General features: G+C 40.9%; 1 protein-coding gene and 1 long non-coding RNA gene across 3 annotated transcripts in view; one reads left to right on the top strand and one right to left on the bottom strand.

The window, feature by feature from the left end:
- PINX1 (PIN2 (TERF1) interacting telomerase inhibitor 1) overlaps positions 1 to 20,427 on the top strand; it is a 142,945-nt gene extending 122,518 nt beyond the window's left edge. Inside the window, exon 7 of the mRNA XM_077152954.1 lies at positions 19,941 to 20,427. Within this exon, the coding sequence (XP_077009069.1) occupies positions 19,941 to 19,997 (57 nt within the window). The 3' untranslated portion in view covers positions 19,998 to 20,427. The remainder of the gene's footprint in view (positions 1 to 19,940) is intronic.
- On the bottom strand, positions 1,873 to 20,137 carry LOC143677219 (uncharacterized). 2 transcript variants are annotated; one of them, XR_013172454.1, is made up of 4 exons: positions 18,633 to 20,137; positions 17,765 to 18,006; positions 4,761 to 4,935; positions 1,873 to 4,633 (listed from the first exon to the last, which is right to left on the bottom strand). It is a non-coding gene; the product is annotated as an uncharacterized LOC143677219 (long non-coding RNA). The 2 variants fall into 2 exon arrangements; XR_013172453.1 differs by having other exon boundaries at positions 17,765 to 17,956; positions 18,633 to 20,133.
- Positions 20,428 to 20,902: the final 475 nt, after the last annotated feature.

Below are 20,902 nucleotides of genomic sequence, written 5' to 3'. Positions count from 1 at the left end.
TTCTAATTCTCAATGGATTTTCCTTTCCAACTTAGTCAAGAGATTGGTGGGAAATTGGATAAGTAACTGAATTCCTTAAAATTTTGTTTTCAAGTCTATGGAAAAGGCCAAAATTTCTTCAAATTTTGAAACTATCGATGCTATTGAAAGAGGAAACCAAAAAGAGCATTTGTTTTATACCATAGTCCATACCTCTGCTTCTCCACTCCTTCATATATTCAGTGACTCCAGCAGGAGCAAGCTGAGACGTGTTTTTGTTTTTGTTTTGTTTTGTGTGGGGTTTTTTTTCTTTTTCATTTAAACAAATAACAACAGAGCAATATTTCAGCACAGTCTCCCTGAGTGATGTCAGCCTCTGGATCAGTAAACAGTGGCTGTATTTAGATTTCAGTAAAAACTCCCTCCCACCCCACCACCCTGTTTATCTTGTAAGGTTCTGCAACCACTGCAATTTGGAGCCTGTTATGCTGGCATGTGGTGCTTGGGAGGTCAGATTGAATGCTCTGATTCATGATTTTACAGTGCTAGATTATTAATTGAGCAAATTAGTATTGTGTCTTAATAACAATGATGATTAAACTTCAAAAAAGTATACAGTCTATTTAGAAAATATTAAATACTAAAATGACATGCATAATGCCGTTATGGAACTAGTAAGGGGAAAAAAAAGCAAGAGTAGGAGAGGACATGTAGAAAAGGGTGGGTGGAAAAAAAGTTACATTTGGGTTGCCAAAATATGGATGGTTGCAGGAGGTGGGCTGAGGCAGACATGCCCACAAGCTCTTTCTACCCACCTAAGGTTCCACAGCCATCTGCCAAAGTCCATAGGTGTGCTTTTTGCATAGCTAAATGTAAGCTGAATTTTTATACAAGCATTGGCAATGAGATTTTAAGGAGAGCTGTGGTGAATTTTTTTTAGATTAATCATGCATAAAATGCAGGAGTCCCATATACCATCCTATTAACGTCTTGGTACATTTGTTACAGTTGATAAAAGCACATTTTTATAATTGTTCTATTGATAATAGTCCATGGATTAATTTAGGGTTCACTGTTTGTTTATGTTGTACAGTTACATGGATTTTTTAAATTTTTTATTCTAGTAACATATATTCCACCTAAAATTTCTGCTTTTAACCACATTCAAATACAAAATTCAGCAGATTATGTTATCAGTGTTGTGGTGATCACTACCATCATTACCAAAACTCTTCAATCATCCCAAATAGAAACTGTACATTTTAAGCCTTAACTCCCTATTTGCTATCCAAACCCCACTCTCTTCTGGTTACTACTTCAGTGATACATATATTTTTTTCTATCCTTTCACTTTCAGCCAACTTGTGTCTTTGAATTTAAGATGAGTCTCTTGCAGATAACATACAGTTGGGTCGTGCTTTTTTATCCATTCTGCAAACATCTGTCTTTGACTTGAGAGTTCAATTCACTAGTGATAATGCAGGACTTCTCCCATTTTGCTGTTTCATTTTTATAAGTCTTAAACCTTTTTTGACCCTCAATTCTTCTGTTAATGCTTACTTTCATATTTTTCTGATTTTTTATATTGTGCCATATTGAATCCCTTCTCATTTCTACCTGTATTTATTTTCATATATTTTCCTTGTGGTTATTATGGTTAAAATTTAACATCCTAAATATAAAACAACCATAATTGATCAGATACCAATTTGATACTTCAATAGCATATACATATACTACTCCTATACCTCTCTGTCCTCCCCCTTTTTTATTGGTACCTGTTACCACTTACAACTTTGTACATTGTATTCCAAAACCATAGATTTATCATTATGTTATACATTTGCATATAAGCACCTGTAGGAAATAATAAGTGGAGTTGAATACCATAAAATACAGTACACCAAAAGTGGGTTTTAAAATTACCCAAATGGTGACCTTTCTCCATTTATGCTGCTTTAAACCAGTCTGAAGAACTCCCTTCAGGATTGCTTGTAGGATGGTCTAGTGGTGCCGAACTCCCTCAGCTTTTGTTTATCTGGGAATGTCTTAATCTCTCACTTTTGAAAGAAAGTCTCACTGAATATAAAATTCTTGGTTGGCAATTGTTTTCTTTCTGTGTTTTAAGAAATTCAGCCTACTGCCTTTTTTTTACTCCATGGTTTCTAATGAGCAATCTGCATTGAATCTAACTGGGACTTCCTTGTACATAACACATTGCTTTTCTCTTGCAGCTTTCAGAACTCTCCTTTTTCTTTGCTTCTGATGTTTGATCAGCATGTGATAGGGCATTTTTCCTTTCAGGTTTATCCTGTCTGGTGTTCTCCAGGCTTCTTGGATGTGCATATTCACATATTTTGCTAACTTTGAGAAGTTTTCTATCATTTCTTTGAATATTCCCTATGTCCCTTTCTTTCTTCTTCTAAGAACCTTATAATGCATACATTGGTATAATTGATAGTGTACCCAGGCTATTTTCGCTTTTTATAATTAATTTTTCTTTCTGCTCCTCAGCCTGATTCCTTTCAATTGTCTTAGAGTTCACTAATTCTTTCTTCTGTCTGCTCTAATCTACTGTTAAAACCCTCCTGGAAATTTTTCATTTCAGTGATTGTGGTCTTCAACTTCAGTAGTTCAGTTTGGCTCCTTTTTAAAATTTCTGTCTCTCTATTGAGAGTCTCATATTGTTCATTGATTGTTTTCCTGATATCCTTTAGTTATTTGTATTTTCCTCTATCACCTTGAGCATATCAAAGATCATTTTTAAAAAATCTTTGTCTGGTATATCCACGGTCTGGTCTTCATTGATGTCTTGGTTTTCTTCCTTTGGATGGACCATCATTTCCTGTGTCTGTATTTTCTTGTAATCTTTTGCTGCACACTGTACATTTTAATATTTTAAAATTTTAACTCTGGGATTTATTCCCTGAGATGTCTGTTTCTTGAGTTTGTAAGCAGCTGGTGATATAATGATGAGACCTTCTTGGGTGTCAGACCTCCTATCAAGAAGGTCCCCCAAAGGTGACTGTGCAGTGCAGGGTTCTCCCTCTCTTTTCTGGGCCTCTCTCTTGTCCTGGGCTTGTGTTTGCTAGTGGCCTTAGGAGTTCCCCTGTTTACAGGGGTTTGAATGACCCCTCTCCTTCTGCCTCTACATGGTGTTCCACTGGGGACTTAAAGCAGCTAAACCTGTGCCCCAGGCTATGCATCTCAATTGTTTCTTAGGCTGCTTTCCTTGTCCCCATCTGCTTTTGCTGGAGGGCAAATTCTTGGGTTGAAGGTAGGGGTGGACACCAGAGAGAAGTTACCTAAGTCAATGTCTCCCAGCCTGAACAAGGCCAGGGACATGCAATGGGAAATCCAGCTGGCTCAAAACTGCCCTGGAGAGGAGATGAGAGGAGGGGCCAGGAAGGGTGCCAGGAGTTTTTTTCAGGGCTCCCCCCGCCCAAAGCTATGCTTTCTTGACCTGTCCACAAATGTAGCCCTTCAACTGTCTACCACAACTCTGAGAATACATAACATCTTTAAGTCTCCTCCGACCCTTTGTCCAGGAAGAATTCAAACAGTTGCCACCCTCAGAATCAGGTCCCCTGTGATCCAAAGTAGCTAATCAATCAGCCTGTGCCCACCCCCAGTCCTGGGGAAGTGAATTTTTAGGCCCCTTTCTGACACCAGCAAGCTACACCAGTGGCTAGACCCTACTGCTGCCTGCCATGAAAGTGGATCTGGGTGATTGTAACCACACATGGAAAGAGCAATTTAACATAATTTATCAGCCTTTTCTTCCTACCCTTCCCTGGATGCTGTACAGTGTTCTCTTGTACTGTGGAGTTTCAAAATAGTTGATTCAGATAGTTTTTGCCTATTTAATAGTTGTTGTGGTGGAGTGAGTGATTCCTGGAGTTTCCTACTCTTCCATCTTCCCACAATCCTGCAGATAATTCTTTAACAGAAGGATGAATTTTGTAATTTAATTAGTCACATCTTAAATTTTGTTTGCATTTTCTATATTAAGTTTCCTTGGAAAAAGATACATGAATACTGAAAAGGAGTTACCGGTTCTAAAAGCGTTGACAGAACACTAACTTTAGGCTAGGCCCAGGCCAATTCAGGGCTGAAAACGGTCATCCATTACAGGGTGTATCCATGTTCAAGATTACCAGTCTTTCCTTCAGTGTCTCTCAACCTTTGTGTCATTTGGAATGGGCCAACATGTCCTGGAAAAATGTCTTAAGATACACCCAGAACCTAGCCTATATAATGGCTAGGTAATGTTTCATCCCCCTTTAGTATTCATGTGATATTAATCATAAACTAAATAATTATTTAGTTTATGATTATTTAGTTTGACCTGAGGAGCGATTTTCTACCAAAATTTCCCCAATTAACATCTCTATCTGTGCAATAAATAAGCAAAATTATGTGCTCATTCCCCCACATAGACTGGTTTTAAAATTTGGTCTTTGCCTGGAGTAGAAAGCTTCTATCCTAAAAGATGGGTCCGAAAATATGGAATCCAGCTCCCCTTGTGGTTCCTCATGTCCCTGGAGTAACTGCTGAGAGATGGGGGTAGGGTTGCAGTATTCTGAGAGAGGAATATGACATGTAGCTTTCAGGTAGCCTTACTTCATTTAGCAATGAGGGACATTCCTTAAACCTGGGAGGGACAAAAACAGGTATCAATAGACATTCACTAAAGGAATGGAAAACTGAAAGCAAACCCCAACTCCAGCCTTCAAAACTTGAGAAAATGAGGTTGTAAGAAATCTGGGGATCTACAATACCTTGACTGACAGAAGCGTCCCTGTCTTCTCTTCACCTCGATGAGTCATATAGTTTCCCCAGGTGAGTGGCTTCATTCCAAACTTCCTCCTTAAACTTTCCTAGGCTCCATAAAACTCCTTTCCTGAGTCTCCTCCTTTCCTGAATTCCTTTGGCTCTTCTTCCTCTGGCCTTTTCCTAAGTGTGCAGAGGAAATAAAAAGTCCTTGAATGCTTTTGAATCTCCAGGTTTTGTCCTTACCCTTTTTTCATTCTCTTTATATATTCATGGCCTATGTTATGTTCTTCTTCAAATCCATGTCTGCATCTCTGTCCCCCACTAGGCCCAAGCTTTCATCCCACATCTCCAGCTGACCATCCTAAGGGACCCCCAAATTCAGTGAATCTGAAACAAACTCTTGTTCATCCTTTTCAAGTACTTCCTGTGCCCTGTTATTATTAGGGGAACCCTCATGCTATCAATCACTTTGGCTTTAACATCTAGAGTTATTTTCAGCAGTTTAGCCGAATTAATTGATTGCCATCAGTGTATTAGATAAGCCCTTGCCCACAAGAGCTCACAACTTAGACCTCCCTTCCTCTTGACCCTTCTGCCTGTTCCCACCATCAGTCCTGCCCATCTTGCAAATCTCTGCCCTTTGTTTCATCCTTCTTGCCTCCTATCTAATTCACTCCTTAATAACTTCTTAACTGGACCACACCTAGGCAAGAACCTAGTACTCTTGAAGGCCCAAGGTTTATCTGAGCAGTAATGCGCTGCTGTGGCTACAGCCCCCTCTTCAGGGTGCCCTTGAATTCTAGTATGTCAGTTCCTCACTCAACTTGTTTAGGGCTTAATTATGAGCTTCATTCCTCCCCCAGGCCCTTTCTTATAACCTTCACCTTTCTTCTGGGATCTCAAATGACCCACCCTCCCAGAGTCTTTATTTGTCAGCCTTCCTTCCTCAGAGGGTCACAATACTGATTAAATGAGAAAAGGGCCTGACAAAATATCTAGCAAAATGCCAGACAGGAAGCACTCAGTACCTCCATACCCACAAGAGGAGAAAATGAAAAATAAGTGCCCCTCACATAAACTTGGGGACCCCAGTCTTAATCAGGAAAGCTGCTGCACATCCTCAGATGTGGAATCACTGGCTCCAGTAGTCCTAATGCTCTAAAGAGCAGTTGCCAGAGCTCCTTAACCATTTTTTCTATGTACTCTTGTAACTATCACTCATAACTGACAAGCTCTAGGATGAGACACATGAAGGTGTGGTCAGGTCATCCTGAAGACATCAGAGTCCCAGGAAGGTTTAGGGCTCAACATTGGAGGTGGTAACCTGTGAGCAAGCCCAGGGGCAGAGGTGCGGTGTGGTTACATTGACTCAGACTTCTCAGGTGACAGGCTTCAGGATCCTGCCCTTGCCTAGGACTCCTAGGCAGCCCCAAGTAGAGCAAGTTATTGCAGTTTGGCCTTGAGGAATTACAAAAACCTGCTGTGATGGGGCAAGGGCACTGCCAAACTGAGATGAACAAACAACGTTAGCTGAAAGAAGAACAAGTATACTCTGGACAAATAAACCAACAGGTCTTCCAAATCAAAAGATCCTTACGAATGTTTGTCTCTGAGACAAGGACTTATGCTCACCTCAGCCCTGCGAGAGCTATATGATTACCTTCCTCAATTTATAGATGAAAAAATGTCTCAGAGTTACTAAGTACCTTGACTAAGGTTGCCAATTCATAGAGTGGCAGATGGTGTATCTATCAGACTGTCTTCCCCAAACTTCAAGCCCTTTTTTTTATCCTGGACAGGTAATGGGTACTCTGCTTGAGTTTTGTTTTTAAGAATTAAATTTATTCTGCCCACTGTGTGATTTAGTCCATTTTGGACTATTAAGTTGCCTTTATACCAACTACAGTATAATTCACAAGTAAAAGAAGAGGTGTACAAAGTGATGTAGGAAAGCACCATTAGATGCACAGGAGTTGTGTTCATTTAGTCATTCATTCCACAAACATTAAATGACTGGTGTATAGCAGGCTCTTTGTGCTAGGGGCTTAGAAATACAAACTAATCAAAGACAGGATCCCAGCCCTCAAGAAACTCATCCTTTAGTTAGCTGAGTTATGAAAGCTGGGAGAACTAAAGCCTTCGTGCTTCACTTCAATATTCACAATTTTATGTTTCAAAAATTCAGAAGGAATTTGTCAACCTTAAAAAATTTTGCGAGTCAAGGAATACTCACATGCTATCCATCGGCAGTAAAACCCCTGTGCATGAAGACAACAGAGTAAATGTTTACTCTGTAAGTTAAAAAGGGTATTGCCAGAGCTACTTTATGCTCTTCAGAGGAAGGTAAGGAGTGATGATATAAGAACCAAAAATGTTCGTGAAGTCCATTTGCCAGAGCTAGACTTTTATGATATGAGTTTTTTTTTAATTTATTTATTAATTAAAAAATAAACAAAATAAAACAACATACATAATCAGTAATTCACAATATCATCACTTAGTTGCATATTCATAATTTCTTAGAACATTTGCATTAATTCAGAAAAAGAAATAAAAAGACAATAGAAAAAGAAATAAAACGAACACAGGAAAGAAAAAAAAAAAAAGATTATACCTACCATACCCCTTACCCCTCGCTTTCATTGATCACTAGCATTTCAAACTAAATTTATTTTAGCATTTGTTCCCCCTATTATTTATTTTTATTCCATATGTTCTACTCCTTTGTTGACAAGGTAGATAAAAGGAGCATCAGACACAAAGTTTTCACAATCACACAGTTACATTGTGACCTCTGTATCATTCAATCATCCTCAAGAAACATGGCTACTGGAACACAGCTCTACATTTTCAGGCAGTTCCCTCCAGCCTTTCCATTACATCTTGAATAACAAGATGATATCTACTTGATGCATAAGAATAACCTCCAGGATAACCTCTCGACTCTGTTTGGAATCTCTCAGCCACTGACACTTCGTCTCATTTCCCTCTTCCCCCTTTTGGTCGAGAAGGTTTTCTCAATCCCTTGATGCTAAGTCTCAGCTCATTCTAGGGTTTTTCTCAATCCCTTGATGCTGAGTCTCCGTTCATTCCAAGATCTCTGTCCCCCGTTGCCAGGAAGATCCACACCCCTCGGAGTCATGTCCCACGTAGAGAGGGGTGGATCTTGAGGTTTTTAAACTGGAAGTAGCATTAGAAATTTTACCAGAGAGGTGCAAATCAGGGCAGCAATTTGGTGTCAAACCATCCAAAGCAGAAGGAAAGGGACTGAGTGGCTCTCTGTGACCTCTCCCAGTTGCTGGACTGGGGCCCTCTCCTGGCTGGCTCCCGATAAGTACTCAGGCTGCAAAGACCACTACCTCCAATTTCACTGTCATTGTGACACCATGTGAGTCTCGAGTTTCAGGGGCCTCAGTCCCTTCTTTCCTTTTTAGTAATGTTTGACCAGAGTTGTAGCAATGAGAGCCTTATGTTAACCATGGAAGAAATGAGGATGGCTTATATATGTGTCTCATTATCAATTACTAATGGCCACTACTTATTGAGGTTGATGCTTTGTAAGTATTTTCTCTTTTATTTGCAGAATAGCAAAGGAATTATTACCCTAATTTTGTTTATAGCAAAAGTGAGATTTAGCTTGCTGTGTTCTCATGGTCACACATCTAGAAAGTGGCCAGACCAGGACTAGAGCCCACATCTCCCTGACTCCAAAGCCTCCACTGATTCCTCTTATACAGAGCCTCCCAGTTATCATCTACAATCACTACGTGAAAGTGTTTGGTGGGGAGTGGGGAGAAGCCCAATACATTGTCATCATTCAAGATTTATTAAGCTTAGCAGCCACCTCTTTCCCTGATCAGCCTCATTCTGGGTTAGATGACCCACTTCTGCACTCTTTTAGTGCTGGGGATATGCCTTTTTCAAAACGCATCACAGCAAAGACCTTTATCACTATATCCCCAAGAGCTGTTGTGCCTATCTCCTAACAGGTGTTTAAGAAATAAGTTTTAAATAAATGATGGAAAGAATGAGTGAGTGAATCAAATGACTTTGTCTTATTCTCATATTTCTCTATATTTTTACAGTGGGGCCTTTTGGGGAAGTAAGTAGATATCTGTAGCCCAAAGAAATCTGTGCCCAGTAATTACGGTCATATTTTTTAATTGGATTTATGAAGATATAATTTACAAACAACAATTATTCACAAATTTTAAGTGATTTGATGAGTTTTAAGAAATGTATAGTTTGTAGTCATCACAACTATCATGATATAGACTATTTCCATCAATCAGTAAATTTCCTCAATCCCTTTCAGTTAATCTCTTCTCCCCACATCCTGGCCTCTGGCAACTACTGATTGGCTTTCTATCATTAGAGCATTATCATTTCTAGAATTTGATATAAATAGAATCAGTTCAGCTTAGTATAATGCTTTTGAGATCCAGTAGTGTTATTCTGTTTGTCAGAATTTTTACTTTAATTTTTATTATTAAGTAAATTTCATTGTATGGATATATCACAATATATTTTTCCATTCACTAATTGATTAATGATCCTTATTTTGTTATATTGTTTGTTAATGTTTGGGTTACTTCCAATTTTGTACTTTTGTGAATAAAGCTGCTATGAACATTAAATACAAGTCCTTATTTGGCCATATACTTTCATTTTTTCATGGGGAAAGATGTAGGAGTGGAATGGCTGGGTCATACAGTAAGTATATGTTTAACTTGGAAACTGCCGAACCATTTTCCAAAGGGTAGCATTCCCACAAGCAGTTTATGAGAGTAATAGGTGCTATATGTCTTCACTGATATTTTGTATTCTCAAACTTTTAATTTTAGACATTCTAATGGGTGTGTAGTAGTATCTCACTGTGGTTTTAACTTGCATTTTCCCTGATGACTAATAATGTTGAGCACTTTTTTATGTGCTTATTGGCCAAATATATAATCTTTTGTAAAGTGTCCAAATGTTTTGCTTGTCTCTTCATTGGACTGTCCTAATATTAAGTTTATGAGATGATTGTCTACATAGAAAATCTTAGGAATCTACAAAACAAACTCTTAGAACTAATAAGATATATCCGACAAACTCTGGGATATATCCAGGTATTACCTTAAGCTATATAGAATTACAAATCCTCATTACCATTCAGGGCTCCATATGTTTGCGTTGCTTTTGTGTATATGTTATTTAAAGAGAAGGAGGAGCATAACAGAGAAGATAGGATTTAACAATTTTGTTTAACAATAACAAAATATATATTTTTTGTATATATATTTCACAATTTAAAAAACATTAAACAAAAAAATACATTATTGAAATACAAAATACACTATATGGATTAATGGCGGATTAGACATTGCATAAGAATGAGCTTGGCTAAGTAAGATCTATGTGTCCATCCTCTAATACCACATTGTCTTAATTACTGTAGCCATAGCTTAAGTCTTACAATCAGGTAGTATGTGTGACACTTTAGACTCAAAGTTGGAGTTCTGCAGCTCTGAATGTCAGCATTGCTACATATAACAACTCTTAAAGAAACCGAAAAAGAGATCATATTTCAATTAGAGATAAGAATGAAGCCAATCGTGTCGGAACTAAAGTGAATCAGAATACATGGGTAAGGATGACATTGTCTGTATTTTAGAACTCCACCTACTGTATGAGACCAAAAGAAGAGAGGTTTATTTTATCCCAAACCTTAATTTTCTGTAGCATACCAACAGAAATATTAATATAATGATTCAGCAGTCATACTCATTTGTTAAATCCTATCTTCTCTGTTATGCTTCTCCTTCTCTTTAAATAACATATATACATAAAAGCAATAAATTTCAAAGTACATCACACAATTAGTTTTAGAACAGATTTCAGAGTTTGGTATGGGTAACAATTCCACAATTTTAGGTTTTTATTTCTAGCTGTTCTAAGGTACCGGAGGCTAAAAGAAATGTCAGTATGATGATTCAGCACTCATACTCATTTGTTGAACCCAGCCTTCTCTATATAACTCCACCATCACCTTTGATCTTTCTCCCACTCTTAAGGGTTGTTTGGGCTATACCCATTCTAACTTTTTCATGTAGGAGGAGGTGGTCGATAATATGGGATGGGGGTTGGAACTAGCTGATGTTCTAGAAGGGCTGGCCCCTCTGCATTTCAGGACTTATCTGGTCCAGGGACCCATCTGGAGGTTGTAGGTTTTGGAGAATTACCCTAGTGCATGAAACTTTTGTACACTCTTATATAATGCCCTAGGTATGGTTTAGGATTGGTTAAGTTTTGGTTCGGGTTTGGCAAGTTATGATAGGTAGCAATGTCTAACTGAAGCATGCATAAAGGTGACCTCCAGTATAGCCTTTTAACTCTATTTGAACTCTCTCAGCTGCTGATGCCTTATTTGCTACACTTCTTTTACCCCTTTTGGTCAGGATGGCATTGTTAATCCCATGGTGCCAGGGCCAGGCTCATCCCTGGGAGTAATCTCCAGGGAGACTTTCATCCCTTGATGTCATGTCCTACATAGGGGGGCAGGTAATGGTTTCACTTGCAGAGTTGGGCTTAGAGAGAGAGAAAAGCCACATCTGAGCAACAAAAGAGATCCTCTGGAGGTGACCTATAGGTGGGCTAAACTTCTCCACTACATACATAAGCTTCACAAGAGTAAGCCTTAAGATCAAGGGCTTGGCCTATTGATTTGGGTGTCCCTAATGGTTGGCACAGTATCCAGAGTTTCCCTGGTGATAAAGTTTAATAGTTCCAATTTTTTTCTCTCATCCCTCAAGGGATTTGCCAGTTCTTTTTTTTTTTTTTTTGGCATAGGCACTGGGAAATGAACCCAGGTCTCTAGCATGGCAGGCGAGAACTCTGCCTGCTGAACCACCGTGGCCCACCCTTCCCAATACTTTTTGCTTATCTGTTTAATATACTCTGAGATGTACTCAGGCATTACATTAAGCTATACAGAATAAAGGCTCTCATTCTTATTCTGGGCTGCCTGTGTTTGGATTGTTTAAATAGGCTATCTAGACAGGTTGAGTTAGATTATGTGCTACAGAAAACCTAGGTTCTAGATATAAGAAAACTTTCTTCCTTTGGTCTCAAAGAGTAGACAAAATTCTAAAATACAGGCAATATCTTTCTTACCCTTTGTACTGGTTTGAAAGAATTATGTACCCCTAGGAAAAGAAATGTAATTAATAAAATATCAGTGGCAGAGAGAGTTCAAATAGAGTCAAGAGGTTACTCTGGAGGTTGCTCTTATGCAAGCTTTGGGTAGACCTTGCTACCTATCATAACCAGCCAACCTCCAACCAGGACCATTCCAGCCAATCCTAAAGAACACCTAGGGCAATATATGATTCCACAAGGGTTCCAGGCACTAGAGTAATTTTCCAGAAACCTGCAACCTCTAGATGGGTCCCTGGTCCAGATCAGTCCTGAAACCTAGCCCAGCCTCTCCAGAGCATCAGATATTTCCATCTCCCTACCCATATTATTGACAGACCCTTCCAATAGCAGAAATTTAGAATTGTCATAGTCCAAACCCCAAAGAGAGGTATGGAAAGATCAAAGGTGATGGTGGAATTATGCACAGAGCATAGGATTTAACAAATGAATATGAATGCTGAATCATTAAACTGATATCTCTTTTAGTCTCCAGTATTTTAGAGCAGCTAGAAGGAAAACCTAAAATTATCAAATTGTAACCCATGTCAAAGTCTGAAATATGTTCTACAGCTAACTATGGTGCTGTGTTTTGAAATTTATAGCTTTTTTATATATATTATTGTTCACAAAAAAAAGGAAAAAAAAAGTCGATTGTGATGATAAAAAAAATATTTAAACCCTCTAGCCTCCTATATTCTGGAGCAGTTAGAAGGAAAAATAGGAGAGCATTATGTGGTAGCCCATGACAGACTCTGGGATCTGTCCTATAACCACTTGCTGAAGAGTGCTTTGAAAACTATTGTTTTTTTTAGTTCTTTGCTTTGTATATCTGTTATACAATAAAAAAAGTTTTAAAAAAATTATGTACCCTAGAAAGCCATGTTTTAATACTGACCCAATCTTGTGGGAGCAACCTTTTCTTTTAATCCCTATTCAGCACTATAGGTTGGAAACTTGATTAGATTATCACCAAATTGTGGTATTAGCCCTCGATTAATGGAGTTGTGACTCCACCCAATCCAGGTGGGTCTTGATTAGTTTACTGGAATCCTTTAAAACAGGAAGTATTTTGGAGAAAGCTTGAGAGCCTCAGGAGAGCCTTGAGAGGCATGAGAGCTCACACAGTCGGAGACCTTTGGAGATGAAGGAAAACGCCTCTGGGGGAGCTTCATGAGACAAGAAGCCTGGAGAGAAAGCTAGCAGATGTTACCATGTGTGCCATTGTCTCAATTCCAGTTGAGAGAGAAATCTTGAACTTCATTGGCCTTTTTGAGTGAAGGTAACTTCTTGTTGGCACCTTAATTTGGACATTTTTATAGATTTGCTTTGATTTGGACATTTCACACCCTTAAAACTGTAAACTAGTAACTTATTAATTTCCCTTTTTAAAAGCCATTCCATTTCTGGTATATTGCATTCAGGCAGCTAACAAACTAGAATATCCCTGCATTATGAATTACCTTAATCCTGATCTGATCGGCTTCATACTTGTCTCTGTATACCAGGTTATACATATATAAAACAGTCCCTCAAAATCCAGAAATCACAATTACCATTCTGGATTAAATGTGAGTGCTATGAGAGTTTACAATCTAGACCTCATTTTCTTATATTTATTTTCTAAATGAGCTCATACAATATTTTTTCTTTTGTTTCTGGCTTATTTTGCCTTACCAAATGTCCCACAGGATCATTCTCATCATTGCATGCCTCACAACTTTGTTCCTTTTTGTTAGCAGCACCATTTTTCGATCATATGCTTACACCATCATTCGCCAATCTACTTCTCAGTCAGTGCATCTTTCAGCCACCTCTATCTACTGGACCTCATGTATAATACCCGAAGTCAATCGTCCATCAACACTCTCAACTTAGATGATTTCATTGTCCCCAAGAGAAAGATAGCCAATAAACACATCCTCACCAAATAGAAACTCCAAAGTTCCCACTAACTCTTGTCCTTTCCCACATTATGTACCCCTGGTATTGCTGCAGTACTGTTGATGTTTTCCTGAGAAGCATAGCACAGAGCATACAATATCATTTTTCCTCCTATACCCTTGTATACTCTTTGTACAAGATTCATACCTTTGTAGTACTTCATGCAAGAACTTATTTACATTTATAGTGTTATTTGGTGGGGCACATTAGTCTATACAACTCCTTTCAATCATGTTCACCTTCATTATGGTAATATTACTTATAGAGCCACTAGTGGACCACCCTCACTTCTGTCTATTCCTTTACAATTAAGTTCAACCTCATTAGCAAACTGTCACGCTTCTGTTTATCTCTAGTCCCATATACTCTGTATTATAAGCCTCTAATGTTACCTTTACCATGATCATAAAAGTGGAATCATATAGTTCTGTCCTTTGTGTCTGGCCTATTTCACTCAGCATTATGTCCTCAAGGCTTACCCATCTTGTCATGTGGTTCAGGACATCATTTCATCTTACTGCTACATAATATTCCATCGTATGTTTATACCATATTTGGTTAATCCAGTCATCTGTTGATGGGCACTTGGATTGTTTCCATCTTGCAGCAATTGCAAATAGTGCTGCTGTAAACATCAGTGTGCAAATCTGTTTGTGTCACTGCTTTTAGCTCTTCCTGTTATATACCAAGTAGTGGTATTGCCAGATCATTTAGTTTAGAAAACTAAAACTCAACATTTAGTTTTCTGAGGAACCACCAGACTGTCTTCCATAGCAGCTGTACCATTATTTATCAATAATGGGTTGTTGTTTTTTGTTTTTTTTTTTTTTGTATGCTGTATGGCGGGGTCACCTTTCATTATCTTTCCATGTGAGTATCCCATTATTGCTGTACCATTTGTTGAATTTTTTCCTGCTTACCTTTTAGGGTGTTTAAAAATGAAATGAGATGGAGTGGATAAGAGCACATTAAGATTATATTTACAGAGGTAATCAAGCATGTGTTTAGTACTGCCCCAAACATTACTTTGACTAGATCCAGTGTCAGAATTGCAGAGGATGGTTGCTATTAAAATGCCAGTCAAAAAACAAACAAACAAAAAAAGCCAGTCAAGGTGGTTCAGTGAGAACCTTGCCATGCTGGAGACCCTGGGTTTGATTACCAGCCCATGCACCACCCCCCACCCCATCCCACCCCCCAAAAAAGCCAGTCAAATTAGGGCTAAGAGATAATTTTCTCTACCTGCACTTGAATTCTTACAAAAATATCCCCAATGCCCTCCTCCAATAAAACCCTAGAAATTCCAGTTCAAAATATGGATCCATAGTTCATTAAGCTTTTTTTTCAAATGCAACTTCAATGCCCAGCTCCAGCTCCAGATCCAGATCCATACTTTAACTTGCCTTATGGTCCTAAATATATCTTATGCTTTGGTAAAAAAAATGAAATTATCATTGCCCTATTTCCATTAGTTTCTTTGAGGGGATTTTAGACAATCTTTTAAAAGAATGACATTCTGTAAGGTTTCTTTTACAGAAAGAAGGGAAGGTGTGAAAAAAAGGCTGACATATTTTTTCCTTGACATTGCGCTTGAGGGGGTGGGAAAGAGTGTTCTTTATGTGCTACTTACTTAGTTTTTCAGTTATAAACCTCAAGGTGTTTCTACCACCACCATCGTACACATGCACACATCTCATGGTGGTTTTAAAACATGGACACTTTTCTTTGACAGTCTCTATATAAGAGTTGGAATCTGTCCTTCTATGCCTTAAATCTGACCAGGCCTGTGATTATTTTGACCAATAGAATATTGGTCAGAGGTAATGTCATATGACTTTTGAGGCTAAGTCATCAAAGGCCATGCAGTATCTGCCTTGTTTGTGGGATCACTTATGCTTGGAGCCCTGAGTTGACATGTGAGAAGTCCATCTACCCTGAGGCTGCCATGCTAAAAGGAAGACAAAACCACATGGAGAAGCCATGTATAGGCATTCTGGCCAACAGGCCCAGCTTAGTCCGGCCTTTGAGTCATCCCTAGCCCTGAGCCAGATGATTCCAATTCTAAGCCATTCAAGTTACTTCCAGTCATTCATGTCTTACCAGCTGAGGCTTCAGACATCATGGAGCAGGCAGAAGCCATCCTCACTTGTGGAATACTACCCAAATTCCTAACCCATGGAATCAGTGAACATAATAATACAGTGGTTGACCTGCCCCACTAAGTTTGGAGTGGTTTTACTATACAGCAATGGATAACTGGAGCACATCGCTTCCCAAGTGATTGTCAGGTGCTAACAATGTAGATGTCTTGTATGTACCACAGATCAATATGCTATTACATCTAATCCATTCCTGTGAGTATGAACCCACTGTAGGTAGGACCTTTTGATGATGATTCATTTAATGTGTGATCTACCTTATTCCAGAATTAATCATTTATAAGTCCTTTAAAAGGAATGGAATTCAGACAAACAGAAAGAAAGCCAAGGAAGCAAGAAGTTGAAATTAAAACCTAGAAGAGAAGGGAAAGACCAGCAGATGCCTCTGTGTGCCTTGCCGTGTGACAAAGGATTGCCGGCAGCCAGTCTTCGGAAAGAAAGCATTGCCTTGCTGATGGCTTGATTTGAACATTTTCCTGGTCTCAAAAGCAGGAGCAAATAAATTGCCATTGTTTAAGCTCAACATTTCATGGTATTTGCCTAAGCAGCCCAGGAAACTAAAACAGATATGTAGATAGCTGTCTGTGTGAATATGTTGAATGAGAGGTGTGTTTCCCAATGAAGTCTGAAAAAGGACTGAAACACCCCTACTTTCTGGATATAAATCCAGGAGGTAGCTAAAGGACTGTCTTTATGTGAGCAAACAGAGCAGAAGTAAGCCATATTTATTTGACTTCTTTCTTGCTATGGGCAATTAATGTTTCTGGGAAGTGAGAAGATTGAAGGCAGCCCTCATATTACCCAAGAAGCCAGCCCCATTGTACACTGTTCCCTTCTTCCATCCTTCCCTCCCTCCCTCCTTTCCTTACCCCTTCCCTTCTTTCCTTCCGTGCCTTCCTTTCATCTTTTCCTTTTTATGGAGTGCCTATGTGCAAAGTACTATTTTAGGTTCTAGAGTGCCAAAGATGGATGATCCTTAGTCCACATCTTGCTGGTGATGGGGCTTAAGTAGTGGGGCTGGTAACTTTCTATTTCATGATCTGAGTGCTACTTATATAGGTGTTTTCATGTTGTGGAATTCAGCCAAGCACTAGTAATCTGTGTACTTCTTTGTAGATATGAAATACTCTAAATTTTTTTTATTTTAAAAGCAAAGTATAACAGTAGCTTGAATCAAAGGAATCAATCCATTAAAGAAATTTCATAAGCTAAACAAATAAAGAGTATACTCAGCTTCTCAGGCCAGAATTGTTAGCTGATAACAGAATTCTTCATGATGAGCTTTCTCAGGGCTGTCCCATAATATTGGTCATTAGCCTGACACTATCTACCTAGAAATCATACCTCTTTATATATAGCCGAATAAAAGACATATTTTCCATTTAAAAAAAATTATGTCTAGGCAATTTCTAGTCAGTTTCACCTCTTCCTCTCAGGCGTTTGGAAAGAAGAGGCACTAGGATAAAGAGGTAGAACTATACCCCTTGAACCAACCAGTTCCTTGATTATTCCCATCTAAATTTGTCTTCTAGTTTACTTTCCAGTCAATTAAATAAAGATAATTTCTGTTAAGTAATCCAACACATATGCTCTCTTTAAAAAGGAAACCTGATATCTGTTCAAATGGAAGGGAAGAAAATTACTGTAGAAAATGTTTGTTCTTGGCTTGGAACTCTCCTGGCCCCCAGTGCTACAGCGAGCAAACACAAATAACAGAAAAGAAGCATTACCTTTTATTGGCTCTGCCCTTGGGGGTGAATATAAAGCTTCCAAGTCCAGATTGCATGAAAACCTCAGTGAGACTCTCATTCCTATGAGTTGATGCTCAGATTTGCACAGCCATTAGTGGCAGATAGGCCTGAACCTCATGTCTTCAGGCTCCAAATCAGTGTTTTTACCCCTGTGGAATCTCCAGGCATTCACTGGAAGGCATGATTAGTCAGAGAAAAGGGACAGGAGTGTGCACACATGTCTGTAGAGCAGAGATGCTATAGTAAACAGGAATGTCTGATCTGGGGAACACCAAGAAAACCTGGGTTTCTGTACCCCCATATTTCATTACCATTAAGCAACTCTTTCAAAAGAAGTTTGTTGTTATTAAGGGAGCCTGTACTACCCACATTCAGGAGCAATCTAGCTTGAAAACCCTATTCCTTTTCCCCTAGTCCCTTGTAGAAAAGCTGATCAACTTATGACCCTGTGAAACTTTGCTCAGGTATATTTGTTTCCTGCCTACCTCCTTCCCTGAGGGTTTGTTGTCAACTCAGGTAAGCCTACATGTAGGTCTTAAATCCCTATTGCCGCTATCTGTTTTCCATAAACCTAGGCTTAGCCATGTCCCCTCCCCCTAATTATTCTAAGTTAGGAACCTTGATGACTTTTCTCTTAAATGACTATGAACAGATATCTATAGGTTAAAAGCAGGACCCCAAGTGCAGCATCTTGTAGGGAAATCCCATATTCAGATGGCTGCACCAGCCACCCAGGTGAGGGTTGGGGATTGGGGGAGAAGGATGAAGGAGGGGACCATAGGCCTTGGTCAGGTCTCTTGGCCTCACCCGTGGCCAACAGGGCTTGCCCACTTGCTTTTCACCTTACCTTGTCCATGATATGCCTTGAACTTCAGGTGGTCTTTAGATGAAGAAGGGTTTGGTGGAACTTTGAGAGAGGAAGGAGGCAATGTAGTTGCTAGCTAGGAGCTCTTCACTCTGGCTAGGGACCCTGGTGAAGGGAGGTGCTGGGAGCTGACCTTAGGAAAGCCTTAGAACCTAGGAGCAAAGGCCTGAGGCCCAAAAGATGTGTGTTCACGACTCTCCTTGGCCACTTGGTCTCAGCCTCATCTCCCTCTCCTGGGAAACTGCATAATTCTGAAACATGCCATGCCTACTTCACAGAGGGTAGTGTGGGGGCGCAGAGGAGCCAGTGAGTGGGAATGTGCTTGGCTGGTAAAGACTGCAAATCAAGTACAGACAAATCAGTGTGAGGAAAGGTGATAATGATGATGATTACGATCTCCAGCCTGGTATGAAGGGGGAACGCACGTACACAAAATCCCCGCGGAGACCACGGGTGGTGCAGCCGTGGGCCTCGTGAGCGGGTGATTTGGCCCTGGGGTCCAGAGGTCCTTGAGTTCAGTTCCTTTAACTGCAGGAGCAGAGGCCACGCCCGGTCCCAGTGCGGGTTCCAGCAGTGCCCCCCAGAGCTGGTCTTGGCCCCGGCTCAGAGAGCCCAGGCCCCCACGTGAGGCGGCAGCTTAGTGCTCCAGATCTGCCGGGGCGGGTTTCAAGCGGGCGCTAGGACTGGATTGTGAGGTAGGGAGTTGGGAGTGGGGGTGGGGAACGGTCATCGGATTCCCTCTTCTCCCCTCCCCCAATGTTCGCTGAAATTCCTCCGTTTGAATAAGGAAGGCTGGTCAAGGGAAAGTTTTGAAGGCCCAACTGTTTTCATTTTAGTTTTCATATGTCCATCCACCCCATTACCTTATAACATTCCTTGACGCTTTCACAAACCCTGTCAGCCACCCTGTACTATTCCCACTTTACAGGTGAGGAAACTGAGGCTGAGATCAGGTAGATAAAGTATCATTACACAGCTAGAAAGGAAGTAAGAGCTGGCAGGAATGAGAGAGGGGAGAGAGAGCAAAAGCGAGAGAAGTCATTTAAGCGATAAGCAGAGAGCCAGTTCACTTAATGAGTAGGATAAGTAAGACACATATGTGTGTGCCAACAGGGCTGCTGTGTGCTGTGCACGCGAGTCCAGCGTGCCCCCGTTCCCGCACACCCTTCTCGCCAACCTTGCTCACCAGAGTCTCACGAAGCGCGCATCCCACCCGGCGTAGATTCGAGCATCTGCAGGACTCAGCGCAATAGCCCCTGAGTCTCCACTCTTCTCGTTTTGGTTTTCCAGGGTCAGCGCTTGACGATTCACCGAGCTGAGCCTCGACCGAGTGAACAGAGGGCCTAACACCTACCTGGCCGAGGTCCTGGGCTCAGCGCTGGCGATCAGATATAGGGGGTGCCTCGCAGGGCGCCAGTCCTAGCCCTCGGGCTCAGCCCTCCGAGACCCCGGCTTTGGAAGCGCTTGGGGTCTGCGCCGAGGTCGGGGAGGACTGAAGCTCGCGGCCACCAGAGAGGCAGCGGGGTCGTGGCGGCTCTCGCGTCCCTCGGATGCCGGCACCACGGACTGCTCGCAAATTTGTCTAGGTGAATAAACGAATGTATCAAATGAGTGGATGGATAGATGGAGCACGCGTGCAAGTGAGCGAGCCTGGGTTCCCTAATGCAGACAGCTCCCACATCCTGGGCTGTCGGCACCAGTGATGGGGCAGGGACGTTAAAGCTCAGCCTCTGAACATCCCAGGCTCATGCTCCGTTTCTCCCGACAAAATACAAGAGATTAAACAATTGGAAAATAACAATACGTAGTCTCTGTGCCTCCACGCCTCCTTCCACGCCGCCCCCGCTGTTTTCTCCCGCTGTTTTCTCCTCTTTCTCCAACACCACTCCCCCAAGCAGCCTCGAATCCAATTTTCTCAGCTCTTTTGCCCTCTTCCCCACTCTTTTTCCCCCTCCCTTACACGGAATTCTCCACGCTGCTCCCCTAACTCCCACTTCCTTGGGCTGGCGCATCTTTCTAACCTGGACGCCGGTACACTGCCACTTGGCGTGCACACTCTGCTCTGGGGCCACTTGGGAAAGGCACCAGGGGCTGGCGGCCAGAGTGCCGACGCCCCGCCCGGGAAGGGGGCAGCTGTTCCCTGAGGCGTCTGACTCTACGGAGCGCTATCCTTGGCCAGGAGGGCGGCGGTGTCAGTCAAGTTCTAAGCCTAGTTCCTCCCGGGGCCCGCGCAAGTTCCCTGAGGGCCCCAC

This window comes from Tamandua tetradactyla, chromosome 3 (assembly GCF_023851605.1).
Source record: "Tamandua tetradactyla isolate mTamTet1 chromosome 3, mTamTet1.pri, whole genome shotgun sequence".
NCBI classification, from domain to species: Eukaryota; Metazoa; Chordata; class Mammalia; order Pilosa; family Myrmecophagidae; genus Tamandua; species Tamandua tetradactyla.
This window is presented reverse-complemented; position numbering and strand designations above follow the sequence as displayed.